Source organism: Carettochelys insculpta, chromosome 3 (assembly GCF_033958435.1).
Source record: "Carettochelys insculpta isolate YL-2023 chromosome 3, ASM3395843v1, whole genome shotgun sequence".
NCBI lineage: Eukaryota > Metazoa > Chordata > Testudines > Carettochelyidae > Carettochelys > Carettochelys insculpta.
The window spans coordinates 36,667,892-36,688,612 of NC_134139.1; the positions used below are offsets into that span (position 1 = coordinate 36,667,892).

The window sequence follows — 20,721 nt, forward strand, 5'->3', positions numbered from 1 at the left end:
GAAACTTACGAGTCAAGCCAGATGTGTTAATGTGAGTTAAGGAATGATAATCCTTTGCTTGCTGGGTGGTGCCTACCAATAGCTGATCAATGCTCTGGTTTCCTGCAGCTATTGGTCCCGGTAGGCCAGAATGAGCACGAACATGTGTAATAAAGATAGGGTGCATGCGAGATCTAACAAGGAATTGCAATTGCAAAAACATTTCATGCAATTCGGAACAAGGTAAAATGGTAGCTGTTTCTATCTGTCGGACAGTAAATTCAACATATTGGGAATCAGTGACTATATTGACAGGGTGCAAATAATCAATAAGCAGCTGCATGACAGCAGCAAGTTCAGCCTTTTGTACGGAATTATAAGGGGTCTGCCATACCTTGGTAATTGGGCCGGTATAACCGGTCTTGCCAGGCCCATTAGCGTCAGTAAAAAATGTTGCAGCATTAACAAGGGGTTGGTGTCTGACTATGGTAGATAAAATAAACGGGGTCCTTTTAAGAAAGGCAAACAGCTTGGCGTGAGGATAATGGTTACCAATTTCTCCCACATAATTGGACAGGCTAATCTGCCATTGCATATTGTTTTCAAAGCTTTGGTTAACCTGATTTGAGGTGAGAGGGACTGTAATTGAATGAGGGTCCCATCCTGTAAGCTGTTTACAGCGGGAATGGCCTCGATAGATTACATCAGCAATCTTATCCAAATAGGTGGATAAGGTTTTTGCCACCTTGTTTGGCAAAAAGATCCATTCTAATATAGCATCTTGTTGGGCCAAAACTCCTGACGGACTGTGAGGAGTGGGAAAAACTAGCAGTGTAACCGGCTGCGTTGGCTGCACGCGTTGTAACTGCGCTGAGTGGATTTGTTGTTCCACCCATTTAAGTTCAGCCTCTGCTTCAATAGACAACTTACGCGGACTATTAAGATCAGGATCTCCCTGGAGTGTGGTAAACAGGTTTTCCAGGGCATAAGTGGGAATTCTGAGAGAGGGGCGAAGCCAATTTAATATCTCCCAGTAATTTCTGAAAATCATTCAGAGAGTTTAAAGAATCCCTACGAATTTGCACCTTTTGTGGAGTTACAATGTTTCTCTGTATAATGGTGCCAAGATAAGCAAATGGAAAATCCCTTTGTACCTTTTCCTCGGCTATTTGTAACCCAAAATCATTTAGATCCTGTCTTGCTTGTTCAAATATCCTGTCCAGCTCCATTTTACATGGAGAGGAGAGCAAAATGTCATCCATGTAATGAATGATCAATGCTCGGGGAAACTGTTGTCTGAGTAGCTGTAACGGCTGATTAACATAATATTGACATAGGGTAGGGCTGTTAAGCATACCTTGGGGCAAAACCTTCCATTGATATCGGGGAGTAGGTTTATGATGATTGATGACAGGAATGGTAAATGTGAATTTTTCCCTGTCCTGTGGTTGTAGCTGAATGGTAAAAAAGCAGTCTTTCAGATCAATAACAATAATGTGCCAATTGGCGGGTATCATTGCCGGTGAAGGCATCCCGGGCTGTAAAGATCCCATGGGGGCAATAACAGTATTAACTCTGCGCAAATCAGTAAGCATTCTCCACTTCCCTGACTTCTTTTTAATAAGGAAGACAGGAGAATTCCAGGGACTAGTTGATTCCTCAATATGCCCCATTTTCAATTGTTCCTCGACTAGGATTTGTAAAGCTTCTAGCTTCTCTTGGGACAGAGGCCACTGCTCCACCCAGATTGGGCTGTCAGTCAGCCACTTCAGTGGCAGGGCGAAGCTAGCTCGAGCAGCAGCCATTATTCTAAATTTGGGTACCCCAACCCATCATGATTAAATTGCTTTAAGGTGTTTGCAGAATTGCATACCATGGCATCTGCCACTGGCTGAGTTGTTGTAGGAGTAGAGGTAATAGTAACATAGGCTCCCCACTGATTTAACAAATCTCTCCCCCAGAGGTTAATAGCTATCTCAGCCACAAAGGGCTGCAGGGTTGCTGCTTGCCCATCGGGCCCTAGGCACCGCAAAATATTGGTGCTCTGGTAGACATCTGTCATGACCCCAACCCCGGTAAAGACAGTTGGGACTTTCTGCAAGGGCCACGCCGAGGGCCAAAACTCTTTTGATATGATGGAGACATCAGCCCCTGTATCCACTAAACCTCTGAATTCTTTACCGCTTAAACTAATGGTAATTTCAGGCCGACGGTCCCCAATGTAGGTCTGCCAATACACGCTCCTCCCTGTGCTCCCAAAGCCCCCCTGTCTTTTTATGGGGTGCTTCGACCCTGAAAGGTAGGGCAGCAATAGTAACTGGGCAATTTTATCTCCAGCCTCCAGCTGATATGGAATATCTGCACTCATCATAACTAGAATCTCTCCCTCATAATCACTATCAATGACACCAGTATGTACTATTACCCCTTTAGATGTCAAGCTACTTCTTCCCAAAAGAAGGCCGACCGACCCAGCTGGGACCGGTCCAAAAACATTAGTTTTTATCTTTTGCACACCATTAGCCAGCTGCAGCAGAATATTGTCTGGAATGGCTATGTCTAAAGCTGCGCTGCCGTGGGTGGCGTGCTTGAGGTCGGAAATTGAAAGCCGGTTTGCATCGAGCCGCTGCTGACCGGAAAAAAGTTGCGGCTGCTGCCCGTATTGTTTACTTGCGGGCCCCAGGTCGGGCCCGCTTGAAAGTTTCCCGACTGAAAAAGAGGGGTGCCATTTCTGTGATATCTAGAGTGGCACTGAGTAGCCCAGTGCCATCCCTTTTGACATCTGGGACAGATCCCCGGGGGATTGTTAGCAGGATCGTTCCCAGTAACTCTCTGATTTCTTTTTAATCGGTCCTGCCCCTGTCGGCAGTCCCTTTTCAGGTGCCCAATTTTTCCGCATCCAAAACACTTCACTTTCTGATTAGACTGATAGGGGCCATCCCCTTTTATTGCGGCAGCTAAAAGACCCATCTTATAGACATCTGACCCTATATCATTACAAGCTTTAATATACTCATCCAAGGAGGCCCCCCGACATTTCAGCGGTCTTAAAGTCCGCTGGCATTCTCCGTTTGCATTATCAAAAGAAAGCATCTGTAATAAGAGCTCTTTAAGCTCGGGCTGGGATACTGTTTTATCCAAAACCCCTTTCAAACGGGCTATGAAATCTACATAAGGCTCTTGTGCACTCTGTTTTACCTTTACAAAAGAAGGGGTACTCTCCCCTGGCTTAGCAATTTTTTCCCAGGCCTTGAGACAGCAAAGGCGGACCTGGACAATTGCAACATCATCATACTGTAACTGTGCTTGGATGCCAAACCAGGCACCGGTACCAGTGAGCTGTTCCAAAGTAATAGCCACAGGGGGATTCTGACTAGCATTTCGCCTGGCCGTGAGAGCAGCCTCATCATGCCACCAGGTCTTAAACTGTAAAAATTCAGCCCCATTCAGCACGGTGCGTCCCAATACTTCCCAATCCCACGGGATCAATCTCTCGGCCTGGCTTAATCCCTGCACCAGGCCAAAGGTGTAGGGGGAGTTAACACCATACTGGACATACGCTTGTTTCAAATCTTTGAGCAATTTAAAGGTTAATGGCTCATGGTGATAATTAATTGCTCCCTGGGGGAATTGCTGATTAGGAGGGACCTGTTGTATGGTAACTGGAAAAGCCGAAAGGGTTAGAGGGGATAGATCAAAGCCTTCGTGGGCTCCGACCGCCAGAACCGTCCTCATCAAATTAGTCACAGGCTCTGTAACGGTCTGCCGCGGGGGTTCCACAAAAAGTTTATACTTTTCATAACAAGAAAAAGGGGGTGCAGAGGGGCCTTCCTCCTTGGTAGGTGGTGAAAGCGGGGAAGGCCGGGGGGGGGAGGGAAATCGGGCTCCGTCTGAGCCACACAAACACTAACAGGGAAAAAGCCCGATGATGTTTCACGGGCAGTATGATTTTTCTGCTGTTCAAAGTTCCCTGTCTTTTTATCTCCTGTAATAGGCTGATCCTCTTGGCCCTCCTCACTAGAATCTCCTGATTCCTCCGATAAGGCCCCATCTCCCTTGGGAACCCCGCGTCTGGCTCCTCTTTCCGCTAAAGAGTCCGGGGAGAGGGAGTGACCCTCTTCAGAGCCAGACTGCAACGGCTCTAAGGCACGGGCCACAAGATTACAAAGAGACCAAACGGGGAGCGGGATAATTTCTCCTTTTTGGTGCGCTCGACGCAGGGCTCTCGTAATCAATCTCCACTGTTTTAAATCTAGAGCATTTTTCCCACTTGGGGTAAACCAGTAACAATGCTTACAAACAAGATCAAAAAGTTTCTGAAATGTACTTTGTTTCACTTTTACTCCTGAGCTTTTCAGTAAGGTCTGAAGCAATTCAATATAAGAGGAGTAAGAAGATGGGGAATTCCCCATCTTAACCCTGCCCAAATCCCGAAGGTCTGACTCACCCGGTCTAGAAATCCTCTTCGGTCCCTCCGGTATTGATACACCTTCCTCGCCGCATGGACGCTTCTCACCTCCGTGTCCCTGTTCGGGCGCCAGATGTTGTATTTCTTTTTGGTGACAGGTCCCAGAGGTGCAATACCGCGAAGGATGAAAGACAAAGACAAACATAGACAGCAGGGGGCCAACAGTTCTATAGTCTGAAGGCCCTAAGTTTATTATTCTCACAGGTTTTATAACCAAGTGAGAGCACATTATTATGAGAAAAGCAATCAGCTACAATACAACTGGCTCAGCACTTCTATCTCTAAAAAAGCCACATCAATCCTCCCAGTCCTTGAACATGAACTCTCGAAAACACCTAATTAAAGCAACACAGCTCCTTGTGGTTTGCCTACAAGAGAGCAGGTGTTTCGTTTGCAAAACATGTTATGCTGCTCTAGATGCCAAGAGCCCAGCCGGGCCTGGGAGACATGTGGGGGTGAGAAGGCAAAACTCCTTCAGTTCAGCCTCCAGCTGTGTAGTGCCCACAAATGCCCTAGAGTTCCACACTGCTGTGTAGGTTGCATACTGGCAGAGATGACTCTGAAAATATCCTACAGGCATAGGATGAAGAGCTCGTTTGGACGACCTTGGGACCCAGGCCCTTTGGTCTCCCCAAGAGGTGATTCTCCACAGAAACATTCCAAGTTTGAGAGCTGTTTAGTTGGCATGCATAGCTTTTCTGTGGGTACTTCACGGTACCAGTATTCAAGGACTCACTAACAACATTGTGGCAATGTACTATTAAAAATGAACAAGGAAGGGCTTGCTCAGTGCTTCTGTACTCAATGGCAACTCACCTTTGGGACAGGTACATCATCTTCCAAGTCTAAAGAACACTTTAGCAGACTATCAGCCAATAACATCTGGTATTATCTGCAAGGAGGTATGAGGAATAAAGGCTGTGCCTAGAAACAGCAAGGTAGTTGCAGTGAAAACCACAGTGTCTAGGTTGACTGACTGACTTGGTGGCATAGCCATTACAGCTCTTAACTCCAACAGCAGCACTTCATCAGTGGCTGCTCCATGATTATACCCACAGCTGCCATCTCTCCTCTGCTTGCCTTGGTCCCAACCTTGATCCAATGCTGTTCCTATCCTTTTACTAGGCTTCTAGTAGGGGGGCCCTTTTGGGCAAATGTATTCCCTCCTCGAACCAGAGCTACCATCTCTCCAGAGCTGTCTCAAGGAGAACTTTCAAAGGTGGTTCATTGGCCCCTCCAGGTGACTGGCTGGAGCTCCTGTCTTCTTTGTGAATAAGGATTGCTTTCTACATCCTTGTATGGATTACCAGGCATTAAATAAGGTTACGGACTGGAACTGGTACCTCATATTAGTGAGCTCTTCAAAAAGACTGTGTTCACCAGTATTCTCCGTAAGCTGCACTCATGTGCGGCCACTCAGGAGAGAGTCAAATGCTGCCCGGGTAATTGGCAGACTGCCCAGGAGTAGGTTTTGTTTCTTTTGGTGACACACATGCACGTCTTGGCATACATAAAAAAAATTATTCTGTACATGCATTGAAAAAGCCGCATATGGATAAAAAAGATTAGAGGAAACATTAGCAGTCGCACAGTGTCATCTTCAAGCTGGACCTTCATGGAGCCCATAATCTAGCTAACATCCAAGAAGGAGATGAGTGGAAGATTACTTTCCATGCCAGGTATGGGTATTTTGAATACCTAGTCATACCTTATGGCTGTGCAGCTCTCCTCAACCTTTCAGCACTTCATTAATGATACTTCAAGATGTGTTGAACTCATTTGTGGACATTTATGGCAATGAGATCCTCATTTTTTTCCTGAAAATCAGCATCTTCATGACCAACATATGCTTCATGTCTTAGATATGAGCAAAACCACCTATATGTAAAGCTAAAGAAATGCAAGTTCAATTTGGATGTTGTTTTATTGCTAGAGTATATTGCTTCCGTAAGGAGACTATTGACCTTTGCAAGGTGGCAGGTATATCTGACTGTCAGGCTCCAAAAAACATATTTTGGGTTCAGCCGTTCTTGGGCTTTGCCACTTTCTTCAAGTATTTCATGAAGGGAACATCTAGCCTAGTTATCCACATGCCAAATTTTGCCATAAGCATAATGTTATACTAGCTAGTGAGTTTTCATAGTGAGCTTCACAGCGGTGCCTCTTACTTCCACGAAAAAGATCACAGCAGGAAAAAAATTAATATCTGGGACAGAGAGATATTGAAAATCAAGGTGGTGCTGGAAAAATGGCATCACTTTCTGGAAGACACTTCCTTCCTAGCCCAGATTCTCATGGACTACTTGAACCTAGAATATCTGCAGTTAGCTAGTGTCCCAATCAATACCTCATCTTTTTATTGGAGGCTGGTATCTCTTTTTATGACCAAGTTTGTTTGGTCTAGAAATGAGAAAGTAGCTCTCCAGTTCTGCAAAGAGGAGTGCCTTGAGCCTGTCAGAGACCTTCCCTCCACAGTCTTTAAAGGGTGCGCTTTGGTCAGTGGCTCAGTTACCTATATATTCTCAGCTGTCCCATAACCCTTTAGTGACTGTGAACTGCCAGACTTGGATAACACACATGCTCAGTCTGGCTCTGATCTTAGAGTGCATGATATGGTTCTTGTTACTTTGATAAATCCAGGCCATGGGACCTAGTATTGCAGATTTTCTTGAGGCCTGGCCTACAGGCATGCATCAAGGAGTACGTAAGGGCTTGTGCTTGTGGTTGTAAACCAAAAGTCCATGCATATAACTGCTTGGCATCTCCAGACTATGCCCATTTCCCCTCTCTTCTGGCTTCGTAATCTGTCGCGACTTTATTTTGGAGCTACCTCACTGTCACGAGTCCACAGCAGTTCAAGTTGTGGTTAATATCTTCTGACAAACACCATGTTTTGTTCCATTCTGTCGCATCCCAACTGTCCCAGAAACAAACTCTCATTTTCTGTAGAATAACTTTTGCAACTGTGGGTTATCAACTGCAACACATCAGACTGATGTCCTCAGTTTGTCTTGTGTTTTTGGTGGAAGAGAATCCTCCCTTTGTCTGTCTACAACCTGCAAACTAATGGGCAAAGAGAATGAGTCAACTGGATTCTACAGCAGAACCTATATTGGTTCTTGAATTACCAATAGGGATGCCTGTTTTTCTCTGTTCAACTATGTGGAATTCACCTATATCAATGCAATCTGTCTCAACCCAGCAAAGTCCATTCTTTGCAAACTACAGTTTCTTTCCTGGGTTCAATCCAGACATATCCACAAAAGCCTCAGTACCTGCAGCTGGAGGCTGGGCTTTCTACCTGGACCAACTACACCAAGAGCTCAAGGAGCAGTTGAGATCCACAAAGAAGGCATACGTCATGCTGACCATGGTTTCCCCCAGCCTAGCCATGGTAGAAAATGTTTGGCTTTCTGTCCAGAACCTTAAGTTGTCTCACCTGTTAACTAAACTCAATCACCAGTCCCTGGGCCATTTCATACCCTTGGAATACAGCTAAACTGTAGTGTTCAACCTGCAGCTATCCACTTAACTCAAGATCTATCTAGCAATTCTTATTTCCCTCCTTATGAACAATGATGAGAATATGTTCCAGTCAGGCACCAATGCCCAAATCTTTTTGGAGGCAAGAATATTTATACCAACCCTGCCTTGACTCCTGGTGAGTTAGGGGAAAATTCCAGCACCTGATGGACCGGGAGAGCTGTAGTGTGAACTATCAATCTTGGGAAATGGTTGGAAACATTCACACACAGGACCTGCTACCGGACTTCCACTCGGCTCATCCTGAGAAATCACGTCATAGACACCTCTCCCGCCCTGGAGGTATCCTTGATGGGAAGCAGGAGGTAATGTCAGGAGCGACATGCTGTGGCTGGGGCTAGGAAAAGCTAGCTAACTCCAGCTGAAACTGGAATTGGCCAGTTCACCTGACTTAGTCCTGGCAATGCCACCCAACCACTCGTAAGCCCAGCAGTAACATTTGGCCAGTGGCTGCTCCACTGTTTACACCCACAGCTGTGATTGTTTCTCTGCTGGCTTTGTTTCAACTACGAGAACTGACCCTTCTGCACTCTGGTCCATGACAGTAGGGGAATAGACTTGTTCGCATCTGACCTAAACAAGAAGCATCAAGATTCTGCTCTTATACTGTTATATGGAAGAATCCCTACCTGGGATGTGGAGAATCAGCAAACCCCTTTAGGAGCTCCATTTGCTGCCATTCTTGATTACCTGCTCACTTTAGAGCTTTCAGATTGCTTCAGTAGAGTACTGTTGGCTGTCTCCACTCATCACCTGTTGGTGGAAGACCATAGAGTCTTCCTCCATCCAATCAAAGATAGATTTCAATGAGCTTGAGCAAGACTTCCCATGAATGAGAGAGACTCCATGCTTCCGGCACCACAGCATTGATTTAGCAAGTTTGATGGGTCCTCCCTTCACACCACTGATGTGGTATTCTTTGTACAGTCTGCCTATGAGGTCTGGGAGAGATTCAAGCCCTTATTATGCCTCCCTACACAATATTCCACAAGGACAAAGTAGCTTAGACTTCACTTATCTAAAGTGATTTTAGATGTTCATCTTAATGAGCTGATCACCTACGTGTCTTCTCCCTCTTGTCTCAGACTATCGGGGAAGAAACTGAATGTCGTATCTTGGATATTTGCACGTGTCTCATATTATCTGGACAGAAAGAAGCAGTTCAGGAACTTTTCTATGTTGTTCCTATAGTTTGCTGACAGAATGAAGAAGCAACCTATCTCCATTCAAAGACTGTTGAACTGGGTTTTGGAATGTGTTGAGGTATTGCTAGGTGGGCCACTTAGACCTGCCTGAGCAGATTAGGACAGGTTTCACCAGAGGCTAGGCAGCTTCTGATGCATCTCCTGCAAGGGATTCCAATTTCAGAGATTTTTAAAGTTGCTGTCCAGAGTTTGATTCCTCTTGGTCTGATGACTAAACCAATAGAATAGGATGCAGGGACACCCAGTTACTTAAAGACAGTTAAGCATAGCTCCTTTGAGCACTGACTCTATCTGCCAGCAACCTGCTGCCCAGTAGAGTTTTCAGCCAAATTACAGAGCTAAGGGAACAGCTGAGCAGCAGGTTTGAAAATGCCAGTGGCACCTGCATCAGAGACTTAGGTGCTTAGAGAGAGGGGAGAAGACACCTAAATATTTTTCAGGATCAGGGCCAAAGTGCCTAAATGATAAATAGATTTGAACCAGAGATTCTTAGAAGAATGTGATTTTTAAAAAAAAGTAGAGTGTTTAACTAAAGCAAACAGTGATGAAAATCAGATAATATCTTCAAAACCTATTGGGGTAAACAGGTGGTATGGCAACACACCTTCTTACAAAAGACTGTAAACTATTACAGTCTTATTAAAAGACTGTATACTATTACAACCCTATTTTCCTGAAGGCATTAGAAAATCCCTCAGACCATCAGAGAAATGAAGGATTTATTTAGTCCAGGAAGAGCTAGAATGCTGGCTGTCTTGTTCATGAAAGACACAGGCTTTGGGAAGTGTGGAGGGAGAAATTTTGGTTGTGAGACTATTAGGTATGCAGATGCATTATGCTGTACTGAGATAACATATTTGACCACAAAAAAAGCTTCAAAAGTTTATAAGAAAATTCAAAGCTCTGAGGCTGTACACTTTCCTCAAAAGAGGAACGTACTTAATTCATATTTTACTTCCATATTCCCTTTTTAGGAGAAATGTTCTGTTTTGTGTTTTCCATTCCTATTTTGTTTTAGCTTATCTCTTTCATTATTCTCCACAAGTCTCATGACCAACATTTCTGTTAAACACAAGTATATCTTTCATGTCAATTTGCCTGAATAATGCCTGTGAAACATCTATTGTTTTAGCTAGTCCATACATTTGAAATCAGAATATCAACCACATGACATTTGCCTACTTCTGATGGTAAACATGGGTTTGTGTTCACCTTTTTTTCCCCTCTGATTTCCCACCATCCACACAAGCTAGTACAATAGAAGGCTTCTCCCCTCAATCAAATTTACAAGAGTTGCAGGATTATGGTTCTTGCAGACTGGCTCTGGAATTTGCAAAAGTTTCTATCACTGTTGTTCTGTCCCTTTATCTGGTTTTAGAAAGGATGTGTGAAATCCAGAAAAGACTTTATTTGCCTTATTTTGTTTTTCTCAAAACATTATAAGCTAGGCAGTCCTAATTCTTACCAGGTCTGCTAAACATAAATTAAGTATCTATTTCTCTGGCTCTTCAGCTTCTGCAAATGGACATCTATTTCTTGAAATTTATGGTGCTATACTTGTTTAAATCAGCTGAGGCTCTTACCTAATAGGTGCCTTTAAGTGAGACTCCCGTAACAATTTCCTTTGCATGAACTTGCACAGAATCCTATTACATCTGGCAGCCCAATGATTTGCAGTAGGATCGTGTGAGCTCATAGACTTTGGGCTCCTTATCGCTTGGGCATTAGTTTCAGAAGAAATCTTACTCAAGAAGGGGAAGAGCCTGATTTCTTGAAAACGTAGCAGAGAGGTATTTTTGCTAGCTAAACACTAACACGACAGTGGTTTGGTGAGTTATAACTGTACTATATAAAATTTTCGTGTCAAATAATTGTACACAAATGGGATGTTCCAGGATAATGGATTTTCTCTGTATGGTGTTGCTGAACACGCCACTCTACTACAGAAGCAGGGTGATAACTGATCTTTTAAATTGCAAATAATAGATAATCATAGACCTAAAATTATATAGCTGAAATTAGAATAATAACCTTTAGCTAACTTGGAATAATGTGTATATTAACACGTAGCGACTTTTAAATATTTCTGTTCATAAATCTTTAACAACTATGATGCCACACCATATGGTATGCATCAGTGCGTGAAACGACAAGATAAAACTGCTGTTTGCTAACAAATCTTTTTATGTGCATTAACAAACATTCATAGTAAAATTTTTTAATAGAATAAGGTCATGTTAGGTCCATCTGTCTGCCCTGCTAGTGTTCTTTATTCTGTAGTGGTGATTGCCTCTAAGTACCTGCCTTTTTAATATCTTCACAGTGACAGCTTCTGCTGCTCTGAATCTGTTCCTCAAAAAAAGCTGTTTTTTCCCTGAAGATTTGTCATTACTGACTGGGATATTACTTCTTCCGAAATGTTACCTGTTTAGTTTTTGCTTTCTGTTTTTACATTGAGAAGTGCACTTCATTCAACTAAAATGTTGCCCATAAAGAGATTATTAAGAATAGCTAATTAAAGCAAATTAATACAGAGGGCAGCTCCATGCCTACAGTGTTATTGCTAATCAGAACAGCTTATACAAGAGGGCCAGGCACTTGATTTGGCAGGAATGCACATCCCCTCTGAAGATGCAGCTTTGTAAAGGATCCTGGTGAATTAGCATGGGTCCTCTGCACTAGCTGGTCTTCTGCACACATGCAGAACTCCCACCCCATCCCTAGTGAAGTGCTTTGAGAGTTGTGAAGGGGTTAATTCAGTTGTGTTAAATGATCTCTGTGAAATGGCTTCCTTTCCTTTATAGGACTCTCATGAACAGTATTCTGCACACAGGTAGTGACCGTATTTTTCCTATGCCAAATGCGGGACACCTGATAAAATTGTTCAGACCTCAGTGGAAATTAGTCAGACCTATGCTGTACAAATATTCAAAATAACGTTGTGTCCTGAGCACCCATTGAAAAGACATAGTACATTTTTATAACTAATAATAGGTAAAACATTAAAAGTATACGCTTTCAAGTAAATGGTTACTGCTCTGTAGAAGGGCCTGCCTTCTGGTTCTGTACCATGCTCCATTGACCCTGTAAAGGCCCACATAAATTTTTGGTCTCCAGGCCCACAGAAGGTTAATCTGTCCCTGACTCTGCCCCAGGGACTCCAAAGGCTTCTCCTCCACAGTGAGCACATGGGGAATGCACGATTGAGCCCTGCCACTCCCAGCTGTTGCTTTGCAGTGGGGCACTGGACAGAGGGGCTCCTGTCTTGCAGTGGTGGCCCTAGGCCTAGGGGTTGCAGCTTCCCAGTGGGGGTAGGGGACCCTGGGGATGAAGGCTGCAGCCTGCAGGCCTGTAGGTTTTCTCCTGGGCGGTGGGGGCTTCTGCCCAGGTATGTAGCACCAAGAATGTAGCCTGGTTGAGAAAGGGGCTGGCTGCAGGGGCCTGACCCAAGCAATGGGGGCTCTCTGGCTGCCCCACGCAAATGGGCACATTAGGATTGCTGCCCCAGGGAGGAGGGGGGAGGGCTCATCCACAGCTGCCCCACACTGAAGGGTGCCTGAGCTGTACCACACTGCAGGGTGCTGGAAACTGGCTATCTCCTGGCTGCAGGGGAGCTCCCTAGCTGCCCTGTGCTGCTGGCAACTGGAGCTGCCATCCTGCAGGGGAGCACCCAAGCTCCAGGGGCATTTGCCCTCAGGGAGCTACTGCCCTATAGGCAGGACAGTCTCTGGCTGCCCCATACTGCGAGGCATCGGGAACAGGGTTGCTGCCCCATGGGTGAGGCTCCCATCTTCCCCACACCACTGGAAGCTAGGAGCAGGGCTGGGGCTCCTGTCTTCCCAGAGCTGCAGGGAGCTGGGAACAAAGCTGCGCATCCTGGCTCGGGGGAAGAGTCTCCCTGGCTGGAAGTACTCTGTGGGGGGTACACACTATTCCCAGCCCCAACATACCTTACCTTACCCTATAGCACAGCCCCTGCTGGCTCCCTCTCCCACTGCAGTCTGAACACCTGGCCAGTCAATACATGCTACACGTGCTCGCTGGCCAGCACCTGGTACTTGCAGCTGTGACTGTGCTGACCTGGGGGAAGGGCAGCTCAGCAGGAGGAGTGAATATTGGACAATTTGCTTTTTTGTTAAAATAGGTTGGGATGCCTGACACCTGAAATATGGGACTGTGTACACAGGTTACTACTTGGAACAGGCAAAGTACTTCATTTGGCCCAGCTGCCTCAGAAAATATTTTTGCCATTGTACTCTAGGGAACTGTGCCACAAGCAATGAATAAATAAAAAGTATATTCAATATATAGCTGCCCATTTCCATGACTGCACAGTGCTTCCAACTTGGGACTTGGTCTGGCAAGTGAATAACTAGGTGAGGAAATCACATCTAAAACTGTCTCCTAACAGCAGCTTAGTCAGCCTATGGAGCTAAACATTTTTAATTTAGTAAGATGTGATCTAAATTTCCTTTTATACCATTTTGAAGTTTGATATGTGATTTAGCTAGAAACCTTAAACTGCATGTACATTGAAAAGTTACAGATGGATGCATTTTATTATTATTTTATTGGGAATAGTATGCTAAGCATTTTGATTTGTGTTTGTGTTTTAGGAACTAGAACAATATAAGAAAAATGCTGCTAAATCCTGGAAAGAAATGGAGTTTGAATCTTGATTGAGAAGTTTTTTGCGCTCATGCTGATTTTAATTTTATGTTTTATATACATTAAGGTAAAGCGTCACTTTTTAGTATGATATAAAGTAAATGACACTGGTGTTTTATACATTTGGAAAATATGTAATATGAAATTACAAATATATAATAAACAGTTTATATAGCATGATTGCATTTATTATTGTAAAAACTTGTTATAAATAAATAAATAGTTAAATTCATATACTATCATGTGAACTGGAAATATTTTCTGGTAAGAAAATAAACTTGGATTATCTGGCTCAAAGTGTTTTTGCAAAATCTAAAAAAGATTATTCACATAGATGGATTTAAATTTGAAAAATGGGACTCTTAAGGCCATATGTTTTGTTGGATTATTTTAGATTCCTACATAAAATATGCACTGAAGGGCACAGATTGTTGCAAGCCCAGAACTGTACCCATGTACACACAAATATAATGTACATAGAGTGTTTCCCAGTTTGCAGATAAGTATTTAAGTAATAATTAACTCATTAACTGATGACTGCTGTAAGAGAGAGACTTTTACGTAAGCAGCCTGATACAGGGTGGTTGAAACCACGTTCTGTTAATCTTGTATGGGAGAACTGTAAGACTCTCAATTTGCATAGAACTGGTCTGGTTCCTATTCGCCAGTAAGAGTGATTTCTGGACAGTGGAAGCCATTTTGCTACACATCCTGGAAGTGATAATTTTTTACAGTTGTCAAGTAATGCTCTAACTTAATAAAAGTACTGTAAGTCCCCAGCCCTCCGTACACACTGGTGATATTTGTGTGCATTAATAAAAAGAAATTTAAATTAATGGTAAGAAATTATTCCTAATGGTCAATGACAGTTTTCTAGTGCAATTTGGTGGGGGAAAATGGAAGTAGCACTGATGGAGAGAGACATACTTAGCCCCAGTGAAGTTCAGCCTTTTGTCCATCAGCAAGATGAAATATTTTGAGACCAAGCAACAAAGGATTCTCCAGACAAGAAGTAGGCCATGAGAGATAAGTCATCTTACAACAGAACTGGACAGTTGACCAACCACTGGACTACAGCCATAGGTGAATGGTGCCTACAAGGGGAGGAGATGAAGGAAGGTCACCCAAAAGAACAAGAAGGAGATATGAGTGGGCACCCCATTCAGCACTTAACATTTTGGCCAGAGCATGGGAGAAGGGCGATGCATTTCCCAAATGCTACAAGTCATTTATGGCTACAGCACATAAGAAGATTGTTTGGTGAACTGTTCTGAACTGGAAAAGGCAGGGTTATCTAACATGATTTTTTCCATCTCTGAATGTTTACTATATGTAATATATTTGGTCAAAGGTGGTAAGCAATTTCACAGTTTGAGCTCAGACTTACAGATTCACAAATATTCACACTCACCTCTGCAAATGTGGTATCTTCATTTTACTCTTTTCATTAAGAACTTGAAGATGAAAGAAAGTTAATTCCATGACACAGCTTAGTTACTGTTTCTATTACATTATGCTTTAATATTTCTAAATTTATTGGACGGGTAAGGTGAGGTGCAGCTGTTAGAGAAAATGTTGCTGTTCCCCTTAGTTGTCAAGCTTGCAAGAATAATCTTTAAAGCAAATCACATCTGTTCTCATGACTGCACCTCTTCACTATGTGCACTTATAACAATGTTTTAACATATTTGTAATTTTTAAATTACCCAGATGTGTACTTCACAAACTGAAATTTTTAGTTTTAAGTGTTTACTGTTTTGTTCAGAGTATTTAATATGTAGCTTCCAACATGAGAAACTGTTAGTGAAAGGACAAAGAAAAACGGTGTGATAATTCTGTGCTCATTTGCTATAATTTAAAAAGACAACAAAATGGTCGGTACTATTTTTCCCAAATAACAGTTTCAAGTACTGCAGGGTTTGATATATAGTACCATTCAGGCTTTTAGAATTGCTAACATTTTTATTGCTTGACAATTACATCTCTTATTTTAAAACTCACAATTCCTAGAATGACAAGTGTGGGTATGAAAGCATATAACATTAAGAAATCTGTTGTGAACCTGGACATTGCACCAGGAAAGTTTGTTTCAATGAATTGGATACCCTGAGGGAAAACACATGATGCATCAATTCCAGTAGAAACATTGGAGCCACCTGCAAAAAAAAAAGGCGGGAGGGTGTGGTTGAGATATATTATAAACTAGAGCAGAGTTTCCCAAACTTTATATAGTTGGAATACATTTTCACTGTTTGTTTATTCACAATAATAATAGTGCAAAATAATATAAATCTTGATATAAAATACTTAAGTGCCTAACTTATTGTTATTACCTTAATTACAATTTAACCAGTAGAATTTTAACAGTTGTAAAGTTTGTTTAAGGACTGGTATTTTTTTCTTTTTTTTTTTTTTCTTCCAAGGACCAGTACTGGGCTACAGACCACGCTTTGGGAAATGTTGAACTAGAGCGTGCAGGCTAGTTACTTCAGCTAGTGCTCTGATTTAAACACCTGGACCCCATGTTCTACTCTAACACAATTTTATTTAATAGCGTTGTCCTTACATTAATTTAAAATAACATATATGTTCACAACTCCTATGTGTATGGAGGGTTCTGTCCCTAGTAAAGACACTGTTGGTCAAGAAGATTCTGTGCAGAGGCTGTACAATTGCACGTTCAGAACTCGGTTCTGCAATGACTTCTTTCTTCGCAGCAGAAGCTTAAGTGCTGGGGAGAGCATATTGGCAGCTGTACTGCTATACAAATATTATCTCACATACAGGTGCTGCAATGGTTATTATAGTTCTGAAACTGGAGTAATACTAGAGTGGCTTAGCAGGTACATTTCCTTTCCTGACAGGCCTCCCAGGAGCTTCCAAGTGCCCATCCCAACCAGTCTGCCATGTACCAGAAATGGACATAGAGACATTCTGCATGTTTCTATGTCTAAGCTATAGTCCATTTTCTGAAGAGAGGAGTGAAGTGTCACCAGAATTTCCATTTCACTCACACCAAAGTCAAGATCTAAGGGCCAACATATATGCTGTCTGCAAGTGCCCATAAACATGGGGAAGTTGCTTGACTTAAGTTTATCAATGTTCATGAACTATTTTGAGATCTCACATAAAATTGCAAGGTGGTGTTGTCATTGCTGTCATGAAATGCCTTTGTCGTCTTCATGGTTACATTACTGCAATATGCTCTGTATAGAACTACATTTTAAAACCTTCCAGGTTGGAAGTCAGCTTAGGGCAAGTAGTATCTTGCCATGATTTGCACTGACTGGGTTTCAAGGAGATGTTAAGGGTGTTGACTTTCACTTATAAAGGGTCCCATATGTTCCATGGGTGGAGTATTTCACACAACCCCCCCAAGGTCTGGTGGGGAGCCTGGCCTAGGGGTCATGGCTGCAACCTCTGACTGCCGTGATAGTTGTAGAGAAGGGAGCCAAGGCCCTCCCACTCCACCAGGCTCCAACCCAGGACCCTTAGGGATACCGGTAGTGTGGCAACCAAGGCTGCGCGTTATGGCTGTCCTCCCTGAGTCTCTTCCTTCCTCCACCCACAAACCCAGGTCAGTTAATCCAAGGTTGCCCCGGTGGGGAAAACCAAACCAAAATAAATATGAGAAGGTTACCAAGGTCCCTAGGATATTTCCCTTTCTCGTTGTCTCTGGGGTGGGTTTCCCATTCCCTCAAGGAGGACCCCTTTGGACAGCTGTTTCAGAGTGCTTAGGTTTCCCTCTGCTCCGCACTGCCAAAGCTGTGGGCTGCAAATCTGCTCACTTGTGGCTCTGCTGTCCAAATGAGCTCATTTCCTACCCTGACTTTTAATTCTCCCTACAGGTGTATCATTTGCTGTAAGTACAGGATGGGGCTACCTGAGCCCAAAATAATCTCTTAACTCCTTGTATGGGGTTTGTACACACTATCACACACTCTGCCACAAGCATTCCAAATCTCAGATTGTTTTCAAAAATTAATCGTTGCATCATTGGCAATAACAATGGAAATAAAAACTGTACAAAGTGATGCACTGTGCACACCCTAATTTTGCAGCAAGTCTAGAACAATAGCTCAGAGGTGTGACTCTCCCCATTAATCATGCTCAGAGCCTCGTGAACTCCACAATAGCAGAAGCTGACATCCTTACACATAGTTCACCATTTTGCTGTAGTCAGGTGCCCAGCCTTTTGTTCTGTCTTCCATCCCAGCTAGAATCTCCCTGCATTTCCGCCTTGCACTCTGTCTTCCCCCACAAGGATGAATTAATTGGATGGTGTTACTCCCTCCACTGTTCTATGAAGCCAAGCAAAGCTTTGGGGAAACAATCCTTACAGTCAGAAGGTAAGGGAAACCAGAACTGTAGGCTGATGAATTTGGATGCCTAGGGAATAGGGCAGTAATCAAGGTCTAAGGAGGAAGTGGTACTGAGTGAGGTCCCCTGTATAGTACTGTTTAATCTGAGGCCTGGGAAGTGGAGCCAGTGTGTCCTCGAGGACATACTGAAAAATCCATAGTTGAAAACAATCACTATCAAAAATTAAGTATTCATTTTGCATTAATTATTTTCAACTATGATCCATGGCCCTTATAAAACTCTGAACAGATTATTACCTAACTTAAATAGCTCTCTTCTGGTGCCTTAGCACTGCATTTGAAATCGGTAGAGGTCCTCAAGATGATGGTCCTCAAGAAAACACAGCTGATGGGATTATCTCCAGAGGTCCCCAATTTTGGATTCAGTTCCTCTACATCAGGGGTGGGCAACAAGATGGACACACTTTGCCAGGGCTAGCCCCTAGCAGGCTGTCACCTGTGTTTACCTGCATCTCCACAGACATGGGCACTTGCAGCCCCCGTTGGCTGTGCTTCGCCATTCCTGATCAATGTGAACTGTGGGAAGCAGCGTCCCGGTCTGTGCTGTCTCCAAGCACTTCCATTGGCTGGAAACAGCAAACCACAGCCAACAGACGCTGCAAGTGCTCATACCTGTGCAAGCACAGATAAATACATCAGCAGTAGCCTACCAGGGGCTAACCATGGTGAACTGCTCTTCCTGGAGATCCTTCCCTGCTACCACTAGCCTGGTAACAACTTGTTTCCATGTGTCTCAACAGGGAAGGAGCATTTAAAAGGTCTGAGGCAGCCCTTATTTGGATTAAGATGTTCTTAATTGACCTGAGGAAACCCCTTCTCAGCTGATCCAAATTGACCTGTAGTTACCCCATCTCAGCTGATCTCAGTTCACCTGAGGTAACCCCTTTTCAGTTGATAAGGAACAGTAACATTATTCCCACTCACTTCCCTAACACTCAGTAAGAACACCCAATTCCAGTTGGCTGGCCTGCTTTGTCACATTAGTCATAAGGTGTTTAGAAAGGTATTGGCATGTATTCTTTGTTAGCATGTGTATAAATTGCAGCATATATTTCATTAAACTGATTTACAAAGGGTTTAACAGGGCTCAGTGAACACTTACCACATGTGAAGTTTAATCCATAAAATTCATTGATTACAAGAACCTCACTGCCATATTTTTGGAATGTAAGGTAACTTAGTACTTTAAAGGGTATAGGCATGTCTTCTGTCCGCCTTGAACAAAAAAAAAAAACTAGATTAAATAGGAATTCTCTTATTTCAAGAGCCAGTAAAACCCAAAATTACAAAAACTGCACATCTCCTTTCAGCAGCTTATAACCGCATTTCAGAAAGCATCTTTAATTTGCCTGCACAGTGTTCAAGTACAAACTATTAGTGAGAAATGTTGAAGGACCTATTAAGAACACCACTGACTATTAAAAGTGTCAGGATACACAGTAATGAAATGTTAGGTCAGGGGTCAGCAACCTCTCTCAGGCGGAATACTGAAATTTGACCTTTTGACCTCTGAGTGCTGGAGAGCCCAGTGCCAGTGATACTTTTTAAAGTCACTAATAGTCCTACTTACAAAACCTTTATTAATAAATAACCTAAGATTCAGAGCTTTACCATTTAGGTGATGGTTGGGAGCATTATCTAGATTTTTGTTAATCTGCAGACAGCATGTTTTGAACAAGCTTCTAGCTGCATGAGGGAGGGACAGGGCACAGCTCCTGCCTTTCATGCTAATGAAAATCGACTCTCATTCCTTTCTTTACACTTCTGCCTAGGATTGCTGACCCCTGTGTTAGGGTATGATAGGAATTAATTTTACAACTTACATGAACTTACAATTCATGTTGCTGCATCATCCATAAATTAATAAAACACTAGTAGAAGAACTACTAGGAGTGATAAGAGTGTGTTATCTTGCTAACAAAAGTGTACTATGTGTATTCACTTCATTTAATCTAAATGTGACAGAGTGAATATAAAGTCCTGATGTATTATTAACGATACTTGCAAAACAAAGAATTAATAATGTGAATCAAAACAAACTGTACTGAGCAAACATGTGCCTCTGGTCTCTCAAACAAAGATTCCAACTAGCTTCTTATAATCCAATATAGCAAATGCAGCAGAAACGTCCAGCAATCCAAGACTCATTGGCACTGTTGAGTCTCTTCACAAACAGTGAAGTAAGTCTCAGTTACCACTGTCTATACTAAAAATATGGTAAAAAATGCATATTGTCACTCAGATTATTCAGACACTGAACTAAGATAGTGGGAAATACTTTCACAACTAAACCACAACTCTTCACTAAAGTTAGTAGTGGCTAAAAGAGCAGTGAAGAGCGTATTAAATTAGTACTACTTTGCAGAACCAGCTTTAGCTTAAATCTTTTTGTGGGAGAAGAAGCTCTGTCAAATATGACACAGACCGATACAGATTTTTGTGTTTGTTTGTTTGAGAATCACTATTGTGCTGCCAT

General features: G+C 42.9%; 2 protein-coding genes across 4 annotated transcripts in view; one reads left to right on the forward strand and one right to left on the reverse strand.

Annotated features, from left to right (window-relative positions):
• DYNC2LI1 (dynein cytoplasmic 2 light intermediate chain 1) overlaps positions 1-14,160 on the forward strand; it is a 65,164-nt gene extending 51,004 nt beyond the window's left edge. For all 3 annotated transcript variants that reach the window (XM_074988534.1, XM_074988535.1, XM_074988536.1), the window contains one exon: positions 13,812-14,160. In XM_074988534.1, coding sequence (XP_074844635.1) covers positions 13,812-13,874 — 63 coding nt within the window. In that variant the 3' untranslated portion in view covers positions 13,875-14,160. The remainder of the gene's footprint in view (positions 1-13,811) is intronic.
• A 1,499-nt stretch (positions 14,161-15,659) lies between these two features.
• ABCG5 (ATP binding cassette subfamily G member 5) overlaps positions 15,660-20,721 on the reverse strand; it is a 35,811-nt gene continuing 30,749 nt past the window's right edge. The window contains exons 12-13 of the mRNA XM_074988537.1: positions 19,348-19,460; positions 15,660-16,019 (exon numbers count right to left, since the gene is read on the reverse strand). Of these exons, the coding sequence (XP_074844638.1) occupies positions 15,826-16,019; positions 19,348-19,460 (307 nt within the window). The 3' untranslated portion in view covers positions 15,660-15,825. The remainder of the gene's footprint in view (positions 16,020-19,347; positions 19,461-20,721) is intronic.